Below are 23,491 nucleotides of genomic sequence, written 5' to 3' on the forward strand. Positions count from 1 at the left end.
AGCTGATCTATGTTGGGTAAGAGTCTGGAACAGTATAGAATACTGAGCTCCAGAGAAGCAGGACTTTCTGGCATGTACAGCAGCCCCTACCCAGCCCTCTCTCCCCCCACTCATGTCCTGGGTAGGTAGGAAAAAGCAGTTGTGTGGTTGGGGCGGATTTCTAACAACTATCAAGGAAGCAGATCTCACGGTATGGGCCCCTCAGCAAGAGCGGTTTCTGCTTGCTCTATAGTATGCCAAGATTTATAAAGCATCAACATACAATACTCCAAAGCATTGTATAATGACATCTATCTACTGTCATAATTCCATGATAACTGTTAAAAAAAAGTAAATATTGATATTAATGATAGTACTCACAGAAAATTTAGGCCGAAATATTCCAGAAATGTGATTTTTTATATTTTCTAATGTTTTCTTCCCACATTCGCGCTCCTAGACACAAAACCAAATAGATAGATATATTTTTAAAAAGTTATAAAATACATAAATGTATTTAACACAATTTGTTTATCACTTAGAAGTATTCATCCAGAGTGCACACTAATACTTTATGAGAGCAGGGCCAGGGTCGTAGCATTGGCCAAACCAGACCTTTATCAACATAATCTCACAACTTCAGCTGTTGATGAAATACTTCAGTAACAAGGGCCAACAGGTGGACAACACTGTCACCACCTTGTCACCTCACAAGTACAGTTCCATTTCCCTCAGAAGGAGGAGCTACTCTGCTGCCAGTACAAAGGTGGCTATAATGTCAGGTGGTGCCTTATTGAATTTCATTCACCCAGTAACTGCTACTTTGTCAAATCCCCATTTAAACAAGTAAAAAGTGAGACAATTTGACTTTTGGTTTTCAAGACCAAGCAGCTGCTGGTTCTGATACACCCCTCTTGTCTGAGCCTAAGGTGCAAAGCCACGTTTGCCATGGCATTGCAAGTTGCGCCCACACATTATCTTCCAAAATGGCCCACTTTGCAGTAAGTATCATTCCTTTTTGGGGTTATAATTAGAGACTCTCCTGCCTCATAGAAATGGAAGTGAGAGTGATATTTAGAAGACTTCAACTAGGTGACCTCTTATTTTTGATATGTAGCCAACAGAAACCGCTGCTCCCCAGCTTTAGGGATCTAGTGGCTCTTTCATGTAAAGGAGGCATCTTGGGAAATAAGATTAATCCTTGGGGATTCTTATTGAAATTAACCGTTGCACTATTTTGTCATGATATTATAAATTCACCCTTATTTTGATAACTTATTAGCAATAAAAAAAGTAACTGACCACTGAAGTAATTGACTGGTTATCATCCTGAAGTTGAAGGGCAGGAGGAGGGTCCCCAAATCCAATAGTGTTCATCTTTCTCTTTAGCATTTCTCTCTGGCCCTGGATCTTGTTCTTGTTGCAGAGAGTCATGTGATACTGCAGAAGGGCATCCCGTAGAGCATGTCTTTTGGCCAACAGATTAAGCCTGTTTTGAATTAAGTCAAAAAAGCCCAAATCACTTCAAGGACACGCCCCTTTGTTTTACTGTCTCAATTACCACTGCAAAATACCCTTTACTGTAAAAGAGTCTGTGGGTAGTGGACTCAGTCTGAAAATTAAACCCATTCATTAAACCCATTCTTCCATTATGATAATTAACTTGAATATCCCTGACATTGGGTTTTGAAATGAGACATAAGTAGTGGGATGGTCTAGAGTACAGTAATGGCAGCTTACAGTGAATGGGTTAGGGTATTTTATACACTTCGTATAGCAGAATTAAAATTGCAAAATAAACAAAATTTGCACGATTAAAGGGAAAGTAAACTCTCAGAATTTTTTTTGCTGATCTTTTTCACAGTTCCTCCACTGGATCACCAAATCAAGATAAAATTATAGATCAGCGCCACAGGCTATGGAAAAAAGACAGAACATAGCGCAATATTGTTAATATTCAGTGCAGTCATCAGTGTGTTACAACACAAATCTGTGTGTGTCTTCAACCATAGATGTACAGATTTTTCTTGTGTGTTCTAAAGTGCTATAGTGATTTTTACAAAGTGTTTTCTCCAGAATAAAATCATAATTAAATAAAACAAAGTGCTTGTAGTGCTTTTTTCAAAAGGTAGCATGAATTAAAGCATGGTGCAATTGTGTTTTCTTCAAACAATAAAACTCATTATGTGGCTTTTCCACTCTCTGATGGGAAAAGTAAGTTAGACATTAAAAAGCAGGTACAGCGTCCATGGTTTAATTTGCCTTAATTTTTATTTTTTTTTAAACTTATTGCACTGCTCTGAACCAGTGCAAATGAATAAACAAATAGAATTTGTTACACAGAGAAAAGGGGCTACAAAAATCTGTTGAAAAGTTTGCATAAATAAAAAGGGAGAATTTAATTAAAGGAAAACTAATATGTAAGAAGAGTAGTGAATATAATCGGTGCATCTTTATCGCTACTAAACATTGGAGTATTCTTAAATCAGATAAACTGCTGATGGATAATATCCCAAAAAGACCTGAAGTATTTAGGAGAGCAAGAAACTTAAGGCAACAGCTGGTTCATAGTTATGTTCCAACCAAGTTGATAGAACCAAAAAAAGAGAAAAATGTATGGAAAGGTTTTTTTCCCTGTGCACTCTGTAAAGCATGCAAGTATGCAGTGAAAAGAAAATAATGTATAGCAAATGCAGTGAACAGGGAATACAACATTGAATGCTGTATAAAGTGCACATCAGAAAAGGTAATTTATTGTCTAGAATGTCCTTGTAGGCTTCAGTATAAAGGGACACCAAACAGGCAGTTAAGGGAGTGATTAAATGAACATGTAAGGAATATTAAAGCTGGAGTAGTGAGCCATAGTGTGCCCAAAAAACAACATAAGAAGAACCCACAGGGACTAAAATTATGAGGTATTGAAGTGTATTGAAAGTGATTGTTTAATATGCACTCAAAAGTGTGACTTATGTAATTGCAATACGTTTTTAACATTTTTAAAAAATAAAGGCAAATTACACTATGGGCGCTGTCCCTGCTTTTTAATGCCTTTACAGAAAAAGAATTGATAGTGAAATGATGTTTTGAAATCAAGAATCTTGTAAATTGCTAATCCGAGCAAAGAGTGGAGAAGCCAAATGCTGAGTTTTATTGTTTTATTGCTTTAATTCATTCTACCTTTTGAAAAAAGCACTACAAGCACTTTGTTTTATTTTTTATAATGTTATACTGGAGATCGCACGTTGTAAAACTAGCTATAGCACTTTAGAACGCACAAGAAAAACCTGTGCATAAACTTTATATGGTTCTAGACACACACAGATTGGTGTTGTAACACACTGATGACTGCACTGAATATTAACAATATTGCTCTAAGTTCTGGTTTTTGCCATAGCATGTGGCGTTTGATCTATAATTTTAACTTGTTTTATACACTTATTGCAAAGCCAGAAGAATCTGAAGTTTCCCTTAGAAGAAAATTTACCGGTAAGATAAAAACGCTGATCCTGTCAGTGGAATAGGTGGCTCATGCCATTGGCAAAACACTTGAAAAAATGTGTTTCCCCACTGAAACATTATCCATTTTAAATGGTTCCCATGATAATCTTAATTGATACAATATACAGTAAGAAGTACCTTATATAAGCTACTTGCTAAAATGTTGGCAATGTGTCTCTGTTACGTATTCCAAGTCTCAAGTACAAAGCCAGAGAGTTTAACAGATTTTATTGTGTGAATTATTTTTTTAAACCACTGCTATTCTCCCATGGATTTATTTGTATCTTACTGTTCTCTGCAATCTGTGGTCTTTTCTTCTATTGCAATATCGGAGTGTAGTTGTTTCACTATATCCTGTTTGCTTTCAATGGCCGCCGTGACTGAAGCAAGTTCTTCTTCAACAGACGTCAACCTTTGTATGAATACAGAACTAAATTTACTAAGCATTGTTTAAAACATACTACTAATTAATCAGTTGAAAGTCAAATTACATTGATATCTGGGGGGTTATTTATTAAAGTCTGATTTTTTTTCTGGTCAGAGTTATAAAGGGGAAAACAATTTTTCGGAGGAAAAAAAAAAGCTCAAATCTTTTGTGATTTATTAAACCAGATGCTTTTAAAAATCTGACTAAAAAAGTACTCTATCTCAGCCCTGCCGGGTTCATGAAGAAGTCAATGCCCGTTTAAATTTGGAAAATATGTTCTTTGCTCGGTTTTGTAAAATAATCCGATTAATTTGTGGTTTTGGGGTGATAATCTAAATTTTGTGGCATCAAATCTGAAAAAATATGAACGATTTTTTCACGATTCTATCGAGTTGTTTCCGCATCAGATTTAATTTATTGATAAATATAGTAAAGATGTGAATGGGAGTTTGGTCAAAGTGCTTTTAAGAAAATAATGAGAAATCTTCGGATTTTTGTAAGCAATCCCCATATTTTATGGTACACAAATCTTTGGATTAAATTAATTTTGCACTCATAATAATATTGGTGCAAGTGCTGGTGTGCTGAGGGGCAAACTCTTTGGGGGCCATTCACTTGCACGCGCATAGTGCAAAATGCCCTCTGACCTTGAGTCAGTTGCGCCTCTGTTGGCACCTCTGACTCAAAGCACCTCAAGGAAGCCCTGTACTACACATGAGTTAGGCACGGATAAGGTTTCCCAAAGTGCATTGTAACTGCAGAATAGGACAATGTTGCGGGGCATCCAAGGGTATGTCCTAGTCCTGAAAAATAAAAGGAAATGGTCGATCTAGACTAGGGGGCATATTTATCAAGGATCGAATTTTGAAGTAAAAAAACTTCGAAATTCAAATGATGGTGGATAACTGGTTCATCATTTCAGGGCAATGGCACAGAGTGATTTCAAGCTGAGAATTGGTTCTCAGTCATGGATGCACTGAATCCAGGATTAGGCATTTTTCAGCAAGATTCAAATTCCAAATACAAGAGCTGGGCCAAACCAAATCGAAATAATAAAAAAATAATATGACGCAAACAAGGAACTTAAAAAAAATTCTCTTTACCCCTTCCTTGCCATACTTACATACTCTCATTAAAGATTCGGGATTCAGCTGAATCTCAAAATAATGGATTTGGTGCATCCCTGCTCACACTTGCCTTTACTGGCAATCACCTTGGCTTGGTGATTTTCAATAACAAACACTACATTGAGTATGAGTCATAATCACCTAACTCCCAGATTCACTGGCAGGGTTCAGACCACTGTCATGCATTTTGATGATCAAATCGATCCTCATTTTAGGTCTATAAAATACATAGTAAATGTATAATTTGCAATCTGTTGGATCTACATACTGTATGATACAGTCAATTAATGCTAAAATTAAGTTGCTTTGTTTCATTGTATATATTTTCTGTAAAATTTGTAAGTTTACTAGCAGCTATCTTGCCTGTTGGTGACAATGCCTTTAAAGTACTTTTGATAATTAAGGACAATGAAGTAGGAGCAGCATTTGAGCTATATAAATAGTATATTGGACATTGGTAATGATGTGAACTGATTTCAAGCCTACAAGTCATGGCATTTGCCATGACTGATTGGTAGCCCACCACTACCCATAAGCCAACAGTACGTACGTATGTTGCACACTCTCAACTGTCAGGTCATTTAGCTGTAGTTCTTCTTCCAGGTCATCTGTCTCCTCCAGCAAACTGGTATCAAATGTCACAATGGGTGGCAATTCAGACACTGACCTGCATTCAAACAACACAACATATGAAGTTCATTTACTTTTAATGACTGATTTTCCACTAAAATTGCAGCAATACTTGGCAGCAATACTGACAGAACATGATTAAGACTGGCTTGAATATATTTGAAGACATGCCCCATATGTAATAAAAGGCACTAAGTTTGCTCTGGAGCAGTAACCCATAGCAACCGATAGGATCTTTGCTTTAAAACAGGTGACCAGTAAATTCTACCTTCTTATTGGTTGCTATGGGTTACTGCTCCTGGACAAACGTAGTGCCTTTTATTACATAACCTCCATGGAAGAGAAAAGAATCTCAGTTTTATTAAACATTAATCAGTCCTGTATAGGTTGCAATATCTTTCAGGGATATACATTTTCAGTTCACTACAGTCTGAATGTTCTGTTACATAAAAAAAGAAACCTAGCCATAAAGCATGGAAGAACTGCTGCTCTGTTCAAAATTCACTAGAGCTCTTCCAAGATTCAAGTAAACATTTTTTCTAAACTCTATTCTACTAAAAACCACATGTGTTATCTGACACAAATGAAAACTTTATTTGTTGGTGAAACTTTAATAAAGCCAAAGTGACACACCAGATCTGTAATGTGAGAAGAGACCAGTGTGTTCAATCACCTTTGTACGGTAAAAAGTGTGAAATACCTATTGGTAGTTTTGTTTTTAATCTGCTAGCATCAGATATCTGGGTGCAATAAAAACAAATTATGGCAGCTGGACAATAACGTTGTGGTAGATAATGAAACAGTAGAAATAAAAATTCAGGATATTTGTCATGGACCCCATGAACAACAGTGGAGCTCTGTTCTATCATCCTCATTATACAGTACCTTTTCATCTGGAGAAAATTGTCATATTCCTGCTCAGGGCTGATTCTGTTAACAGCACTGGCAATTTCTCTATGCAGGGAAACTACTTCCTCTTGTACTAGACTTGTGATTTCAGAGTATTCTTGCATAATATTCTTGCTAAATCGTAAAAAAGAAGAGGTATGAATCAAGCAGTTCTCCCATTATTATTAATGAAAGAATGGCATTATGTTAAAGGACAAGGAAACCCGGTTGATCATTAATAATAAAAAAAAGTCACATTACCCCCCCAATCTGTACCTTTTTTCTTTTTTAAATACCCTCTGCAAAGGTGATAAACCACCCTTGTAGTGTTTCTCTCCATTAGGCGATCGTGTCTGCCATCTTTGACAAAATTGCCATGTGCTTCCTTCCCTGTGTGCATTTTTTTGGGGGTTTTTTTTTTAGGTACAAAGTGGATGAGCATCAGAGAACACGGAGGAGCACACTACTGTCCACCTTAATAAAAATTCTGCCACAAGGTGCCTCTAAAACATTTTTTCAGTACCTGTAAATTATTTATTAAAAGAGCTGTAAAAGTTATGTGACTATACCTATGTGTGTGTGGCTGACTGTGTCTATGTGTGTGTGGCTGACTGTGTCTATGTGTGTGTGGCTGACTGTGTCTGTGTGTGTGTGTGGCTGACTGTGTCTGTGTGTGTGTGGCTGACTGTGTCTGTGTGTGTGTGGCTGACTGTGTCTGTGTGTGTGTGGCTGACTGTGTCTGTGTGTGTGTGGCTGACTGTGTCTGTGTGTGTGTGGCTGACTGTGTCTGTGTGTGTGTGTGTGGCTGACTGTGTCTGTGTGTGTGTGTGTGGCTGACTGTGTCTGTGTGTGTGTGGCTGACTGTGTCTGTGTGTGTGTGGCTGACTGTGTCTGTGTGTGTGTGGCTGACTGTCTGTGTGTGTGTGGCTGACTGTGTCTGTGTGTGTGTGGCTGACTGTGTCTGTGTGTGTGTGGCTGTCTGTGTGTGTGTGTGTGGCTGTCTGTGTGTGTGTGTGTGTGGCTGTCTGTGTGTGTGTGTGGCTGTCTGTGTGTGTGTGGCTGTCTGTGTGTGTGTGGCTGTCTGTGTGTGTGTGGCTGACTGTGTGTGTGTGGCTGACTGTGTGTGTGTGGCTGACTGTGTGTGTGTGGCTGTCTGTGTGTGTGGCTGTCTGTGTGTGTGTGGCTGTCTGTGTGTGTGTGGCTGTCTGTGTGTGTGTGGCTGTCTGTGTGTGTGTGGCTGTCTGTGTGTGTGTGGCTGTCTGTGTGTGTGTGGCTGTCTGTGTGTGTGTGGCTGTCTGTGTGTGTGTGTGGCTGTCTGTGTGTGTGTGGCTGTCTGTGTGTGTGTGGCTGTCTGTGTGTGTGTGTGGCTGTCTGTGTGTGTGTGTGGCTGTCTGTGTGTGTGTGTGGCTGTCTGTGTGTGTGTGGCTGTCTGTGTGTGTGTGGCTGTCTGTGTGTGGCTGTCTGTGTGTGGCTGTCTGTGTCTGTGTGTGTGTGTGAGGCTGTATGTTTTTATATATGTATGTGTATGACTGTGTATATATGTCTGCTTGTAAGGGAACAACACTAATCAACAGTTCAAATTGGTCACTCTTGTAAGGAGGTCTGGCATAACTGTGCTTGTTCCGGAGAGAGACGGCTCCAGATGAAAGCGCTCTCACAATAATTGCAAATGTGCACATGTGGCAAAACCAAATAATCAATATCTAATAATCTAACATGCATGCAGTCTAAGGAGATGCAAAATGAGGTGCAAAAATGCACAGTTGTTCCCTTCAGACAGTTCTTTCTAAAGTACAGATCATGTTTGCATTATACAACGCATGCTTATCTGCTTTAATTGCGAAGTTCATATTTTTTCACTTGAGCCTTAGCTATTGGTGTAATTTCTAAATACATACATAACATATTGCTTTAATTGCGAAGTTCATATTTTTTCACTTGAGCCTTAGCTATTGGTGTAGATTTCTAAATACATACATAACATAAATCCCCACTAAAACAGCACGGTGGCAGCAAAGCTCATAGAAGCAGCACAGCTAAGGTTATCTTCTGTTCTCATACCTTTTGCAAGTTAAACCAATATACAAAACCACACTTGCTCTAGGAGCCAAGGTCACTTATAAAGGGTACTCATACTGATTTTCACTCATATATGGGTGGCTATACATTGCAGACAGCTATCTTCAGATTTTCAAGGAGAATAGAAGAAGAATAACATATTTGAGCAAATTCTAATAAATGTGAAGTGCTGCCATTGTGTTGCCGCATATGCTTACAGAATCTGGACCATCTCCTGGTGAATGCTCTGCATGGACTCGTGCAGTGTTGGCAGACTATACAGAAAGTGGTGCTCATGGTGTAACTGAGCAGTTCTAACAGCCAGGACATAGTGGTTATGCAGTGCATGCAGTTTCCATGTATTCTTCACATACTTCTCCTTTGCTTTATCGCGGTCCTTATCTGAAAAGGATAAATATCTTATCACTAACCATCTCTTCCAAAATAGACCAATGAGCTGACAAATGGGTACACACGTTGGCCACGTTGTGTGCATTGCTGCGCATTCTTGCCGACACCGGGCCTATATTTGGATGCCCAAAATACAGCCAGTTGCTAAGTTATCTTATCTTATCCTGACAGACCCAGCCCTGTTGTATTCTGATCTTCCGTTGTGACCGGGCTACCTCCTGACCTCGCCTTTGTTATATAACGAAGCATGTACTATGGTTAATAAATGTATGTGTTCTCTGTAGAGAATAATTGGTAAATTGTACTATATAATTTTGGAAAGGTGAACTTATAAATACGACATGGAAAACAAATGTGCATCAAATTAAGTTCTCACCTCTGCATGCCTCTTGGTATTTTCTCTTTGATTGGAAAGTTTCTTTTACTTGGCTGCGATACTGACACCTCAGCTTTTCGATATCCTGTTGTGTTGTCTAAGCAACATGAAAACAAAAATATTTTGATGTTGATTACTTTTTTGCAAGACTCAAACCTTATAAGAAGAATCATGCTCCTGACTGCAAACACATTCTGTTCAGACCAAAGTAGGGGCCTTCCAAATACCTCCCCACTGTTTTATACTCTTACCTCCCCACTGCCATGTGATGTTTCAGGGAATATTCAGCCTGTACATGGTCTCTGAGCCACGTATACCAGCTGGCCCTGTGGAGCTGGAAGCTGTGAGCAAGAAACTCTGATGTTGTATAGGAGATAAATAGCATATCAGCGTGTGTTTGGGCATAACTGGACATGACCAAAATATATTGGGGCATGATCTGTTTTGTTTAGTATTTTATAATTTGACTTGTTCTAATAGTTTGTAGGGTAGGCACTCAAAGAGCAAATCCTCCAGGCAGTTGTAGTTAAAAAAAAAAAGTATTTATTGAAGATTACAGCCTGTAATCCATACTTGTACTTCAATAAATAATTATTTTTAACTACAAGGAAGGTAAAGAAATGAGAAAACGGTGGACAGGATAAGGGGAGCGGTGACAGAAAACTTGTGAAATGAGAAGAATACCACAGCAAGATAAGAAAGGTGACAAATGCAGCAATGGCATTAAGAACAAACCACACAAGGGACAGCGAGAGCACGAGAGAAAGAGGAAGCCCTAAAACTCAAGCAGTATCACAAAGTAAAATATAAGAGCACATTTAAAATGTTTCGGGGCCGAAATGCAAAAACGATCAGAGCACACCCCCTTAGTGCCAACACAGTTTATATTAAACTAAACTGTTTTTACAAGATACCACTTGTAATAAACTCTTATTTAGTTTTAGGCTACAGCAACAAACAACAACATGTGGCTGAAGCACTGGAGTTCTAGAAACTTTTTTTTTTAAAAAAACAGCTTTGTATTTATATCTGTCTTTCCAGGAAATTGAAAGATAATTGGCAGCAATAATCTTCTTCCATGAATGGCAATTAATTGCTATGCCACCTGGGTCCACTTTAATACTATAATTAACATGTATTTATAGAGTGCCAACATTTTTCTCAGCACTGTATAATAAAAAAAGTTTATACATTAAACATACAAAATTACATACAAATACTGGTTATTACAGGTGGAATAAAGGGCCTTGTACATTCACAATATGAAAGGAGAAAGGGCCATACAGCATATACTTTAGAACTGGGAAAGGTCAAGTGTGTGTGTGTGTGTGTGTGTATACACACACAGCATACAAAAACTGCAGTCACAGGACTTTTAAAGTGAAAAAAGTTTTGTTTTTTTAATTAATCCGCTTTTGTCTGATAATCTGATTATATTTAGCAGATAGCAATGGTTTATAGCTGTCCATACATGATTTAAGGTGGTAACCAAGTTGGCAGCTTATTGGCCTCCCTGATGGATATCAGGCAGCAGATATGAAATAAGCAGGTTTGGAAATCCCATTGTGTGCAGAACACATCAGAGTGCTGATATGGTCCTCACTTAATGGGGTAAATTTATCAAAGAGTGAAGTTCCGTCACTAGAGTGAAATTCCGCAGCTCTCAATTCATTTCTATGGGATTTTGAAAGGCGTATTTATCAATGGGTGAAAGTGAAAGTTCACCCTTTGATAAATACACCTATAAAAATCCAATAGAAATGAATGGAGAGTGGCGGAATTTCACTCTAGTGGTGGAACTTCACTATTAACCTCACTCTTTGATAAATATACCCCAATATGTCTTTGTATTAGGACCCACTTATAGGTACAGGGACCAATCAATCAGTTCAGCCTGATGCACATGGGTGGTCGAATAATGCAAAGATCAGACTGACATCCTCAACAAACAAGTGATACCTTAGCGGCTTATGTAAGCTTCTCAAAACAATCTCCTAAAACACATTTCTCTAAAGAGACTTGGAGAATATGTAGTGGAAGGTGAAATGTAATTCCAGAGAAGGGGTCCATCTTTAGTCTTAAATGAGTGTATGTAAATAGCTAATGAGGAGTGGACAAGTAGATATTTAGAAGAAAGGCCAGATTAAAGGAGAAGGAAAGCTATGGAGGTATTTTATTGCCAATAGATCAGCTGCAAAAGTGAAAGCTAGAATGCTATATTAATTCTGTAAGATGTTTTTCCAAACCTGAGTAAAAAGCTCTAGAAGCTCTCTGTTTGTGTAGGATAGCAGCTGTAGTATTAGCTTGATGTGACATCACTTCCTGCCTGAGTCTCTCTCTGCTCACTTATAGCTCTGGGCTCAGATTACAGCAGAGAAGGGAAGGGGGGGGGGAGAGCAGCAAATTTAGCATGCTCACACCCGGGGCAAGGAGGTTTAAGATGGAAACCGTAAGTCTGATACAGAAGCCCATATATACAATAGAATTAAAGAAATGCAGTGTTACAGATAATGTGAATCACTGCACTTATGGCACACCTCAACCAGTGAGCCCCTGATGGGAAGCAGCTTTGGATAATTCCTGATGTTTTGTCACTACATATTTTTCCTTTGGAAAAAAAACCCAGAGGCACAAAATATCACCTGTAAGCCTTCCCTTTTTTAAATAACATAGTAGGTGCATTATTTATTTGGGTGGGTTGCAGCTGCTGTTAGATTATATCCCTTAAATATCCTTTTATTTATCAGCACGGCCTAATGCATCAGCTAAACCACCAATCATAAAATAAATATACAAGTTGGCCCTTTAAAATGCGGCTATACTTAACGTTCAAATGAATGTTGTGACACCATCTAGATTTGCCCATGTCCACGAAACCCCCACTATTGCAAAAAAAAAAACGGACAATCTCATAAGTGCCAAAGGCAGGAGAAATTTTACCTTCATGTAATCCTGGTTGAGAAGTTGCCATTGCTCACTATAAGACTTTTTTAGCTGCTGCTTTTCCCGAATAAGAATGGTTAATTTGCTCAGGGGTCCTGCATTTACATCCTCTGAATGCTTCCGTAAAATCTGGCTTAGGTTCTCTGTCTGAGACACCAACGTGGCCCAGGACTGCAGACACAAAGAAAAAGGATGTAAGAGAATATTCAACACAGCACCATTTTACGTTATTTCAGCATTCCTTAAAAACGGTGTCTAAGAGGCATAGAAAACACACTGGAAATTCACTAAACAAAAACTGTAAGCTTTTAAAAATATCTTGTACAATGGAAAAATATTAAATGGTTATGTTACCTCCAACAAGAGAATATTTAGTATTTGAATGGATTTCTCAATAATTCCAGCATCTGTTCAGTAGTTTATAAAACTCAAGGACACAGCTTATTCTGAATATGGAACAAAATAATCACAATAGACAGGAAAGAGATGACTGTTGTGCTAGTCTACTGTAATGGATAACATGCCATCATTTAGGTAGAGATGCCAAACAAAAGGTATTATTAAAAGCACAAAGCATCAATGAGCTAAATAAGTCTATTAGAATTAAGTGTATTATATGACAAATGAGAAGTAGAACATATATAATGTAATGTAATGTGAGACTAGCACTAAAATGGTCTGATTTATTCCCCATTGTCTTGTGATTCATTGACAGTCTCTTTCTGTAAAAATAAATAAATAAATAAATTTAAAAAAAAAAGACCCACAGAAAGTATATTGTTTCAAACAATTAGAAAGGGTGACTTAAAGGGGATGCATTTAAAATTAAAATCCCCCTTTGCCCTTGGGGAACCAATATAAGCCTTTTTCTAATTGCAATCAATTATTTTTTATTAGTGGTTTTCATTTGCGCTTCAGTTTAAAGTTGAGCGCAGTCCGTTCCCCCTCATACCTGCTCTTTCAGCTGCGAGCAAAACCTTCATAGCCCGTGGCCATCTCTGCTGTTTGACTGCCTGCCACTTCTGCTGTTCCCACCCGCCTACCAATGAAGAACGAGTAGCCAGTCAAGCAACGGTGGGAGTGATGGTGACTGCCTACTCGTTCTTCATTGGTAGGCAGGGCGGGAACAGCAGAAGAGGCAATTTTTCATGATTTATTAAACCTTGATGCTGTTAAAGTACTCCATGTCAAACCTGCCGAGGTCATGAAAAAGTCAATGGCAGATGTCCCATTTACAATTGGAAGATATTATGATGTATGTTGGGTTTTGTACAATGATCTGATTCATTCATGGTTTTTGGCAATAATCCAAATAAAATATTGAGTTTTTAGGCATCAAATCCAAAAAAAATAAAAATAATAAAACATACATTATAAGAGCTTGGATTCAGTTTAGCTGAATTCTGCAAAAAGTGCTGGATATAGACAAATTGCACCCTACATTCGGGGCATCTCTATTGAGTGCAGAAAAACAATAACACTTAGCACTTAATTTATTTTGATTTTATAACTGTATTGACTATTGTAATGTGTTGCATGCACAAATATTGCTATACCACATCATGTAAAGTGACAGTATTTACCTCACTGAGCTGGCTTGAGTATTCAGATAATCCAGGGGTCAGCGACTGATCCAGCTTTTCGACCTGCACAGAAATCTGGTGAAGCATATTCGAATATTCTTTGTCGCCCTTTGCACGCTGTATAAAACATTTTTTCATGGACTCCATCACTCTAAGTTCAGTGTCTTGTAAACGTAACAAAGTAGCATGCCCATTGGGGCACTGTAACTCTTCCGCAAACCCCATGCTTAGACTGAAGGATGTCAGTTGAGGCTCAGGTTTATAATTGCCTGCAAATAAAAATAGGGCACATAGGGGTGAGCACTTATGCAGTTTAATTTGGAGCACTTTTGGAAAAAGAGATTTTAAAGGGGTTGTTCACATTCGACTTCAATTTTAGTATGATGTAGAAAGTGATATTCTGAGACAATTTGCAATTGGTTTTAATTTTTTATTATTTAGGGTTTTTGAGTTATTTAGCTTTTTATTCAGCAGCTCTTCAATTTGCATTTTAAGCAATCTGATAGCTAGGGTCCAAATTACTCTAGCAACCAGGCACTGATTTGAATAAGAGACTGGAATATTAATAGGCGTGGGCCTTAATAGTAAGACAAGTAATAAAAAATAGCAACAACAATACATTTGTAGCCTTACAGAGCATTTGCTTTTTAGAAGGGGCCAGTCACCCCCATTTGAAAGCTGCAAAGAGTTAGAAGAAAAACGGAAAATAACTATAAAAAAAACAAAACAATTGGAATGTTGCTTAAAACTGGCCATTCTATAACACACTAAAACTTACCTTTAAGGTGAACCACCCCTTTAATCTTCTATCAGTGAATATGATTTTCTGCAGGACCAGGGTTAGTTGCCTATGCAGAAAGCTTCTCCATTCAATATCCTCCATTATATACAGGATTAATTTACTCCACTATTGTTGTTCTGAGTTCTGGGAGAAAACAGTAGCACCTCCGTGCTAACAACAGTTCCAGCAGAACCCCCAACAACTAATATTTAAAACCACTGACATTTTTGTGTGTACTGAAATGTTAGTTAACTTACAATTTCTTTCGCTATGGAAAAAACAGTTGTATCATATACAGTAGGTATACATGATACAACAGTTTATTCCATAGTGAAAAAAATTGTAAGTTAACTAAATTTTCAATATACACAAAAATATCAGGGGTTTTAAAGTGGTGTGTGAGGGCACACGCAAAGATTCTGGGAGATTTAGTTGCCCGGCGACAAATCGCCTCTTTTTCGGGCGACTAATCTCCCCAAAAAGAGCAATATTTATTTATTAGATCGATGTTTCGGACCTCACAGGCACCTTTATCAAGATGACAAAAACATGGAAGTGCAAGAGTTTTATGGACTCACTTACCAGTGAACCATCACCAAATTACACCCATAATTTCAAGTGTGTAGGTTAACCATATACTGAAGAAGAATAGCACCCAGGAAGTTTTAACTACCCTGCCATGTTGGTGTTAGAGAGCTAGATCAGCATATATTTGTGTTATACAGCACAGTGCTATTTACAGAATTAACCTATTCTTGCAGTAAATTGCATGTTTATTGGTCCTTTCAAAATTAGAAGTCCACCAGCCACAAAAAGTATCACCTCACCTTCCCGAATCATCAGCAGAACTAGACTTAATGGCTTGAGACACAGCTAAAGAACCAGGTCATGTGATTAAAATGATTTTGAACAAGTCCTCATAGGAGAGTATGTTGGCAACTTATTATGGGTGTGTATTCTTCACCCAAAATTTCTAAGGAAATCTATGACAATGCAGGAATAAAAAAAGTTGGATTTGATTGTCAAAGTTGAGCAAGAGATGCAGGGCTGCCAAGCTGTGCTTCATGAATATTTCTAGTTTGTAAATCGCAACAATTTCTATTCTACACCCTCTGCCGTCCTGTTTTCACGGTCATGTACGCAAGGCAAACAAGGCAACCTCACACTATCTAAAGGAGACACTAGGAAGAGAATCGAGGAATGATTGAGGAATTGAAGGGAATAGATAAAAACGTAAGAAATCATTTATATATCATCAACTGTCAATATATCACTGGAGTTGTTATCTATTTACTGGAAGAGCTGTCCGCCAATAGAGGAGAAGCCAGTGAAAGATCAAGAACAGCAAAAGAACTTTACCTGTAACGTGTTACTTGCTTTCAGAAGATTATGACTTCAGATTCAAAGGACTCTGAAATAAGGGAATCATGGACCCCGTTTAGAAGCCTACTTCGTTTACAGATAGGATATGTATGCAAGTCATGTTTGCAAGGGATCTCTGACTTGCCCATTTAATTAACATGTGAATTATGCAACACCAATTATAAAGGAGAGGTTTTGCTAAGGTGCATTAGTGCAGATGGAAACTACTGAGAATACTTTTCAGGTTACAATTATGTATAATGCCTTTAGACTGTTTAAACACTATTAGTTAGAGTAAGCCCACAGTAGTCAATTACCAGGTGAAAAAATAATGTATAACTGATAAGAATGAAGCAAACAAAAGAAAAAGAGAGAGCTTTTCTTACCAAAGGCTGAGAAATTGTGATAAGAGATATCAATGTACTTTGCATACTCACTTCCTAAAAAACACCATAGTGACTGCAATAGCCAGGGTATAGAGTGGTCTCCCTGGAATCACACAAGTCATTTACTTTCCCAGCACTTATTAGGTCCAGGGGAAAAAACACAATAACCGTCTATGAAAAATTACTGTATTTGGTCTGTGTTTATAAGTACAAACTATAATGCATTAGGCAAATGGAATTAAGTAGGTGTAAGTGCCAGTAGGTGGTCTTGGGAGGAGTGATACTTCAGTAGACTGAAGTACTATTTTAGTTTGTTTCAGTATCATGTTGCTATATATAGGAGAGTTGTTCAGAATTACTGAAGTCATCCTGAAACTGGATTTTTGGAGAACTGGGATATCTCTCCCATAATCCCTAAAACTTGGCTGCTATGTACTACATGTTAGATTGTCTGTATATCTCATTATGTTTGAGTTTCTAGGAATATCTTGGAGAGCCAATAGCCATTCTTCAGCAACCTCATCCTCAGACTGTTCCAGGCCCCTGCAGTTATATAACCACTATGTAGCAGTTTAAAACAAATTGTGTAAGGGACACCTCACTTATAAGGACTGCAAATACTACTAACAAATTCTTTGTATGTACAGATACACACATGATATTTTTGGCTCCAAGCATATTATTCAGTTTGATGTCTTCTCTGGACAACCAGATTTGTCCAGTAATTGCCCTGTATCATTAATAAAAGTTAATAGATACAGAGATTAATGTTCTCTATTAGAGTTCTCTATTAAACAATGTTTATTGAGAATGTGTATTGCCATTGAATATACACAGGGTCTTCTTCTGACACATGGTTAATATGACCCACTTTTGCCAGATAAGAGTGAGTTGCTGAATTATGACGTGCAGTGAGGCTCATTTGGGAATCTGTGAGTGGGCATACTGCAAGTTAAGTGACAGGACACTGTTGACTGGTTCTTCTTTTAAGTTCGTATGCTTAAAAATAAATGTATTCACAAATAACAAAAATATTTTAATACCAATACTTATTATGAGCTGAAGGGTAATCCAGGAAAACAGACAATTGTAATTATAGTGAGCACAATTTCAGGCATTAACAAGGGCACAAAAGTTGACCCAACTGGTTCTTACTGACTTCTTTGTATTCTGATCTATAACAAATGAAAACAATGAACTACTGTTAAATCCACAGGAAACCTGCTGCCAGTGTTTCAGTCTCAAACTAGTGTTCTGTGTCTAGGAAGGCTGGTAATTATGCCAGTGATGGAAAACAATATCAGGTGCCTCACATATGACTTTCCATTATAGAGATGGATCATGGGCCATATATTACATGTTGGTGACAGGATAATATTGTATTTTATCACCACAGCTAACATGGAGATGCAACCACCAAGTACTTTCCCCGTGCATACATATCCCTCCCCCTTATTGTGGTCTCCCAGTCTGTATTAGCAAATCGTCATCAATGAAACATGCACCAGACCAGACTCTTATACAAAAATCATGGCCAGGTAGAAGGCAGGGAGAAGCATTTATTTCAGACGATAAATACTTAAAATAAGGGCTTCTGCACATAAATTCTAGAGGTTAATTTCTGATAATTGTAAGATTACACTGCTGTTAGTGGACTTTATCTTCCTTTCTTAGGAGCAATGTATATTTCTGTGTTAATATCTCTATGTGGAAAATAGCTATGAAATTAGCACTTAAATATTACTGCACAGTGCTTGCCAACATCCCTGTCCCATTGCATAAGATTCCTTAAATAATATATAGAATTAAAAGATAACTATATTATAACGTTATAAGGAAGTTAGCAGAAACATTGACATTGAGGTGTCACAACTATTTGACCCCAAAGCAGCTCATGTGAGGACTTATGAATCCCAGTGAAAACACAGCAAGAGCACTATATCCTGATTTACTATAAATCAAAAAATATCTGAACCAATTTCCCAGAACCAGTATTTAGGCTCAAGATCAGTTTGCAAAATAGCTTTCAAAAATGTAGGTGCCAACAGTTTACACAATGTTATACTGCAACACCTCCATACTGCATTTAAACATAAATCACTAACCATATACATTTTGGGACAGTCATTTTCTCATAATGGTTTGTTTTAGGTTCATTATGTAATACATATTGAAGTTAAAAGATTTCAAACTTTTGTGAGATATTTCAGCAGCTAATGAAGGTTTAACAAATAAACTAAACAAATACAACAAGCAAATCTACACATGGACATCAGATGGTAAAACAATCAGCACTTTTAGGAACCAAATTCTAAAACACGTGTACTCAAAATTGGGTAATTGTTTTGGGATTTACAGTACTTCAACATAGACAACAAAATTACAAAACCTAAAATGCTTCTTCTTACAAGAAAAACTATTCTAGGAAAGCAATAGTGTTGCAATACACCCGACCATATGTTCCCATCATAGGAACGAATTGCTGTTTTATTTAATGTCCAGTATTAAAAGACATGGGGACAATTTACCATTATAGGCAAGGCCCAACTAGGTGTAGTCAGAAGAGGCACCTGCTTAGGGCACAACCATAGGAGGGTGCTGGGCAGGTGCCTGTTAAAGGAGAATTCAACCCTACCCCGTTAACCCGGGCAAATGCCCCTAACGTTTTACTTAACCCTGGTTCAGATTCAGACATCGGGAGTTCACCGGCGCCATCTTCAGCCGCTTCGGTAATCTTTGTTATGAGACCGTCCCTTCGGCAACTTTCATGAGTTTCGTGCATTGGCAATTGTCGCGAAACAGAAAATTGCTCCAACTGCGCATGTGCCGTCACGCCAGTCTCATTCCATTCAGGAAACAACATTTTCTGGGCCACCTGGTCCCTGCACGACCCAAAGTCCCACACCAGACCCCACACCACAGCAAAAAAGCCACATATTCATCCAAGCTAAAAAAGTAAAAATAACCCCCCAACAAGTTATAAAAAGCCATTGGTGGTCAGGGCGTCCCTACAAGTTAAAAAAAAATGAATTGGTGGCCAGCCCCCTTTAAGTTTAAAAAAACAAACAAACAAACAATTAGTTGCCAGGCTCCCCTTCCATAAGTTATAAAAACACGTTGGTGGTCTGGGCCCCCCACACAAGTGAAAATAAGTCATTGGTGGCCAGTGGTGCTTACCAACCCCTTGGATGTTGCTCCCAGTGGCCTCAAAGCGGGTGCTTATATTTCAATTCCTGACTTGGAGACAAGCTTTAGTTGCATAAAACCCATGTGTACTGCCAAACACAGCCTCCTGTAGGCTGCAAATTCACAAAGGGTAACCAAATAGTCAATCATGGCTTAATTTGGAATCCCCAGGGGCTTTTTTTCATGCTTGTGTTGCTCCCCAACACTTTTAACATTTGAAAGTGGCTCACACTTAAAAAAAGGTGGGGACCCCTGCTTTAGACTATAAGCTTCCTGGAGCAGAGCCATCTTTCCTTCCTGTTCCCTTGTTTGTAACAAGTAACCCTTGTTTGTGAATATCCTGTAGATTCTCTGTGTATTACAATATTATTGTAAATCACTACATAACTTGTTGTGCTATATTATAGAAAAAAAAAAATGTAGTTAGAAAATGAATGCATAAATTAGACTAGTTGGTACTTTAGCAACTATGTTAGTAAAGTGCCTGCAGTGGAAAAACAATGAAAAATCCTGACTACAACCCACCGATAAACGGTTTTATACTTTTAATAAACTTTATTAATGTTGATTGAACCCAGGTTTCCTGATGTTTGGTATAAAATGAGGTGGCGATCTCCTTACTCCAAATGTGCTGATCATGCAGAACCATTAACCTGGATCTCTATATACTGGCCAAAAAACCCTGCATTACACCAATAAGCCGAAATAAGGGTGTCAGCAGTCTATAGAAATGACCGCTCTAGACTCACCCCACCACGATATGGCCCTCCAGTCAGCTCCACAATGCTCTGTGTGCTCAGCCACCAGCGTCCCACTGTGCTATAGATCCAATAGGCAATTGATTCATGCAGCACTCCGAATATAAGTCAAGAGAAGTTTATTGCAGCAATAGGGTTAGCATCCTAGCCTTACGTGTTTCGGGAAACACCCCTTAATCATAGGCATATGATATCATGCCAATGATTAAGGGAGTGTTTCTCACCTGAATCAATTGCCTATTTGATATATAGTTGGGATCTGATCAGCAGCCCTCTAAACTGCACGTTTGTGCGTGCTCACACACATTGTGAGGCCAGTGAACTTAAATTTACATAAAATTGTAATGCACAAACGTGAAAACGTCATTTTGCACACAATAGAATTTTTCTGCACACACAGCAGACTCCCTCAATATGTTTTAAACTCTTATGAAATTTAAAAAATGTAATAAAAATAAATAGCTTCAGGAGTGTGCTTGCTGTTTTGCTTACATATATTAATAGAAATAGAAGGCAGTGGGACAGCAGGTTTGTATTTGGAAATTGGCTGATTTTTTGGTATAAACTTTGCACCATGGCTTGTGGGTCTTTAACTACACCTTTGTCAGATTACCCTGACTACCCTACCAGGGGTGATCCTGGTCATTTTGCCACCCCTCCCCACTGCACTCACCTCTTCAGCGCTGGAGGGGGTTGGGGAGGTCCACGTCTCTATTGCATTGGAGCGCCCCTGTACCCTACCCACTGTGAACAAATAAGTAATTACTGCAGTAATACTGAGGCCTGAACTGCCCACTTATTATTCTGGGTGAAAAGGATGCAAATAAAGCAGCACTGAAAAGAGAAAATTAATTTTGTGTACAGCAGAACTGCAGTGAGAAATCTGAGTCTATATGGCTTAACACTTCCCTCAAGAGCAGGTGACTGCAACAAAAGAAAAGTAATGTTCAGCAACTCAGGATTCAGCAGTAATACATAATGAGTATTCTGTGACTCATGCCACAAGTATGTCAGTTACATGCTCACTATGGGTGTTCACTAAGTAACACCGGACCCATTACATCACTTCTAAACTCCAATTTCCAGATCTTCCTTAAAAGATAAGTGAACCTTTAAAATAAGTAAATGCCAAATTGATGAGAGTGCTATGCTAAGCTCTTTTGTCATGTATATTCATTATTTCTTTTTTATACCAAGATATTAAGGGATACATGTGCTGTTAATATGAATGAATTTTGTAACATCAGCGCCACCGGCTGGTCAGTTTCTGACCAGTCTGACCACCAAATAGTCAAGGAAGTTGTCAGGAGAAATAAAGAGGCTGCTCTGCTTAGGAAATATTTGAGAAGGGTTTCTAATATTTTTTCCTAACCAGAAGAACATCAGACTAGCCTCTTTCCTTCTTTTGACAACTTCCATGACTACTTGGTCAGACTGGTTAAAATCTGACCAGCAGGTGGTGCGGTTGTAACAAAATTCATTCATATTAACAACACATGCATCCCTTATATTAGGATAAATTAAATAATGAGTATAAATGACAAAAGTTCTAAGAATAGCACTCTCATTTTACATTCACTTGTTTTGAAGGTTTACTTATCCTTTAAAAAACCAAGGGACCCTGAAACAAAAATTCAGTTTAAAAGAAGGCATTAAATCTTCTGTGTAACCAGACTCAGCTCAACCAAGGCCACAAGATAAACCTCACACTCTTTCAGGAAACTGGTCAAGAAACATCATTTGAAAAGGAGATGAAATTAGCAGGTTTTAAAAAGTGGATTCCAACCCAAACTGTTTCAAGAAGCAAAATGCAGTTCTAAGTAACTTTCCAATGCAGACAAATCACACACAATAGTGTTCGAATTATTTGCAAATTTAATTGTAGCTAAAAGCAGTATTTCTTTATTCATTTCTGTTCTCTGGTTCAGACAAAATGTAGCAGAAATGGGTTCTCCTCCAGCCCCCTTATTTATCTGGCTTCTGCTAAACTGTTTCAGGAGTCAGAACCAGAATTGGTTATAGAATGGCTAATTATAAGCAACTTTTCAATTGGCCTTTGTTTTTTTCCTTTTTCATTGTTTTTAAATTGTTTGCCGTTGTCTTCTGACTCTTGTGAGCTTTCAAATGGGGGTCACTGACCCCCTCTAAAAACAAATGCTCTGTAAAGCTACAAATGTATTGTCATTGCTACTTTTTATTACTCATTATTCCAGTAAAGCCTCTTCCATTCATATTCTAATCTCTTATTTAAATCAATGCAGGGGTGCTATGGTAATTTAGGCCCTAGCACCCAGATTGCTAACACTGCAAACTGGATAGCTGCTGAATAAAAAGCTAAATAACTCAAAAAAACACAAATAATAAAAAAAATTAAACCCAATTGCTAAATGGCTCAGACTATCACTATCTGCATGACACTATAATTTAATTTAAAGTTTAGTGTTCCTGTCTCTGGTGTTTCAATTTAGCAACTCAGTTCAGACTCTGAACTATTACAATGTGCTACACAAGTTAATACATTTCTCAGCAGCATCTGTAGAATATAAGCAACTATTAAATCAATTATAACAGATGCCTGCAACGATACTCAGGCATTCTTTTTAACATAGCCAAGAAACGTATCAGCTAATGCAGGGGTGTGCAGATCGGAATCTACCAGTAGACCTTTAGCTGGTGATCAGTAGATCTCAAGATACTGTCAACAAACAGCTTGTCTGAATCACCTTCCTATTTCATTCTTTTCATTCAGATAATTATTATGTTTCGGTTATAGAAATAGTTGTTTGCAAAGGTTACATCAGAAATATTTGTTTGTTAAATATAGCAATATACATTTTCTCCCAAATGAATATTTAAGCAATATTTTCCATAGAACAGAATGCTAACAATGCCTTTATGGATGTACTGTAGATCATAATGGGACATCATCACTAAAAGTAGACCTTGTAGTAGTGTGGGCACTGTTGAGCTAATATATCCATTGAGATCAGTTTACAAAGTCATTGAACCCCTCCCAGAGCTGCTTCAGAAAGACATAAGAAGGTAAAAAATGTAACTTTAAACACCAGTATTAGAAAAAGAAACAGATAATAGAAAGT

At 37.9% G+C, this 23,491-nt stretch overlaps 1 protein-coding gene across 2 annotated transcripts in view; it reads right to left on the reverse strand.

Annotated features, from left to right (window-relative positions):
• Positions 1 to 23,491, reverse strand: part of fes.S (FES proto-oncogene, tyrosine kinase S homeolog) — a 52,761-nt gene that overhangs the window by 23,710 nt on the left and 5,560 nt on the right. The window contains exons 1-10 of one of the 2 annotated variants that reach the window (XM_041588255.1): positions 20,385 to 20,486; positions 13,921 to 14,189; positions 12,335 to 12,508; positions 9,395 to 9,491; positions 8,826 to 9,009; positions 6,547 to 6,684; positions 5,582 to 5,698; positions 3,767 to 3,889; positions 1,282 to 1,468; positions 361 to 435 (exon numbers count right to left, since the gene is read on the reverse strand). In XM_041588255.1, coding sequence (XP_041444189.1) covers positions 361 to 435; positions 1,282 to 1,468; positions 3,767 to 3,889; positions 5,582 to 5,698; positions 6,547 to 6,684; positions 8,826 to 9,009; positions 9,395 to 9,491; positions 12,335 to 12,508; positions 13,921 to 14,145 — 1,320 coding nt within the window. In that variant the 5' untranslated portion in view covers positions 14,146 to 14,189; positions 20,385 to 20,486. Of the gene's footprint in view, positions 1 to 360; positions 436 to 1,281; positions 1,469 to 3,766; positions 3,890 to 5,581; positions 5,699 to 6,546; positions 6,685 to 8,825; positions 9,010 to 9,394; positions 9,492 to 12,334; positions 12,509 to 13,920; positions 14,190 to 20,384; positions 20,487 to 23,491 lie in introns of those variants that run through there. The other variant, XM_041588254.1, reaches the window with a different exon arrangement.

This window comes from Xenopus laevis, chromosome 3S (genome assembly GCF_017654675.1).
Source record: "Xenopus laevis strain J_2021 chromosome 3S, Xenopus_laevis_v10.1, whole genome shotgun sequence".
NCBI classification, from domain to species: Eukaryota; Metazoa; Chordata; class Amphibia; order Anura; family Pipidae; genus Xenopus; species Xenopus laevis.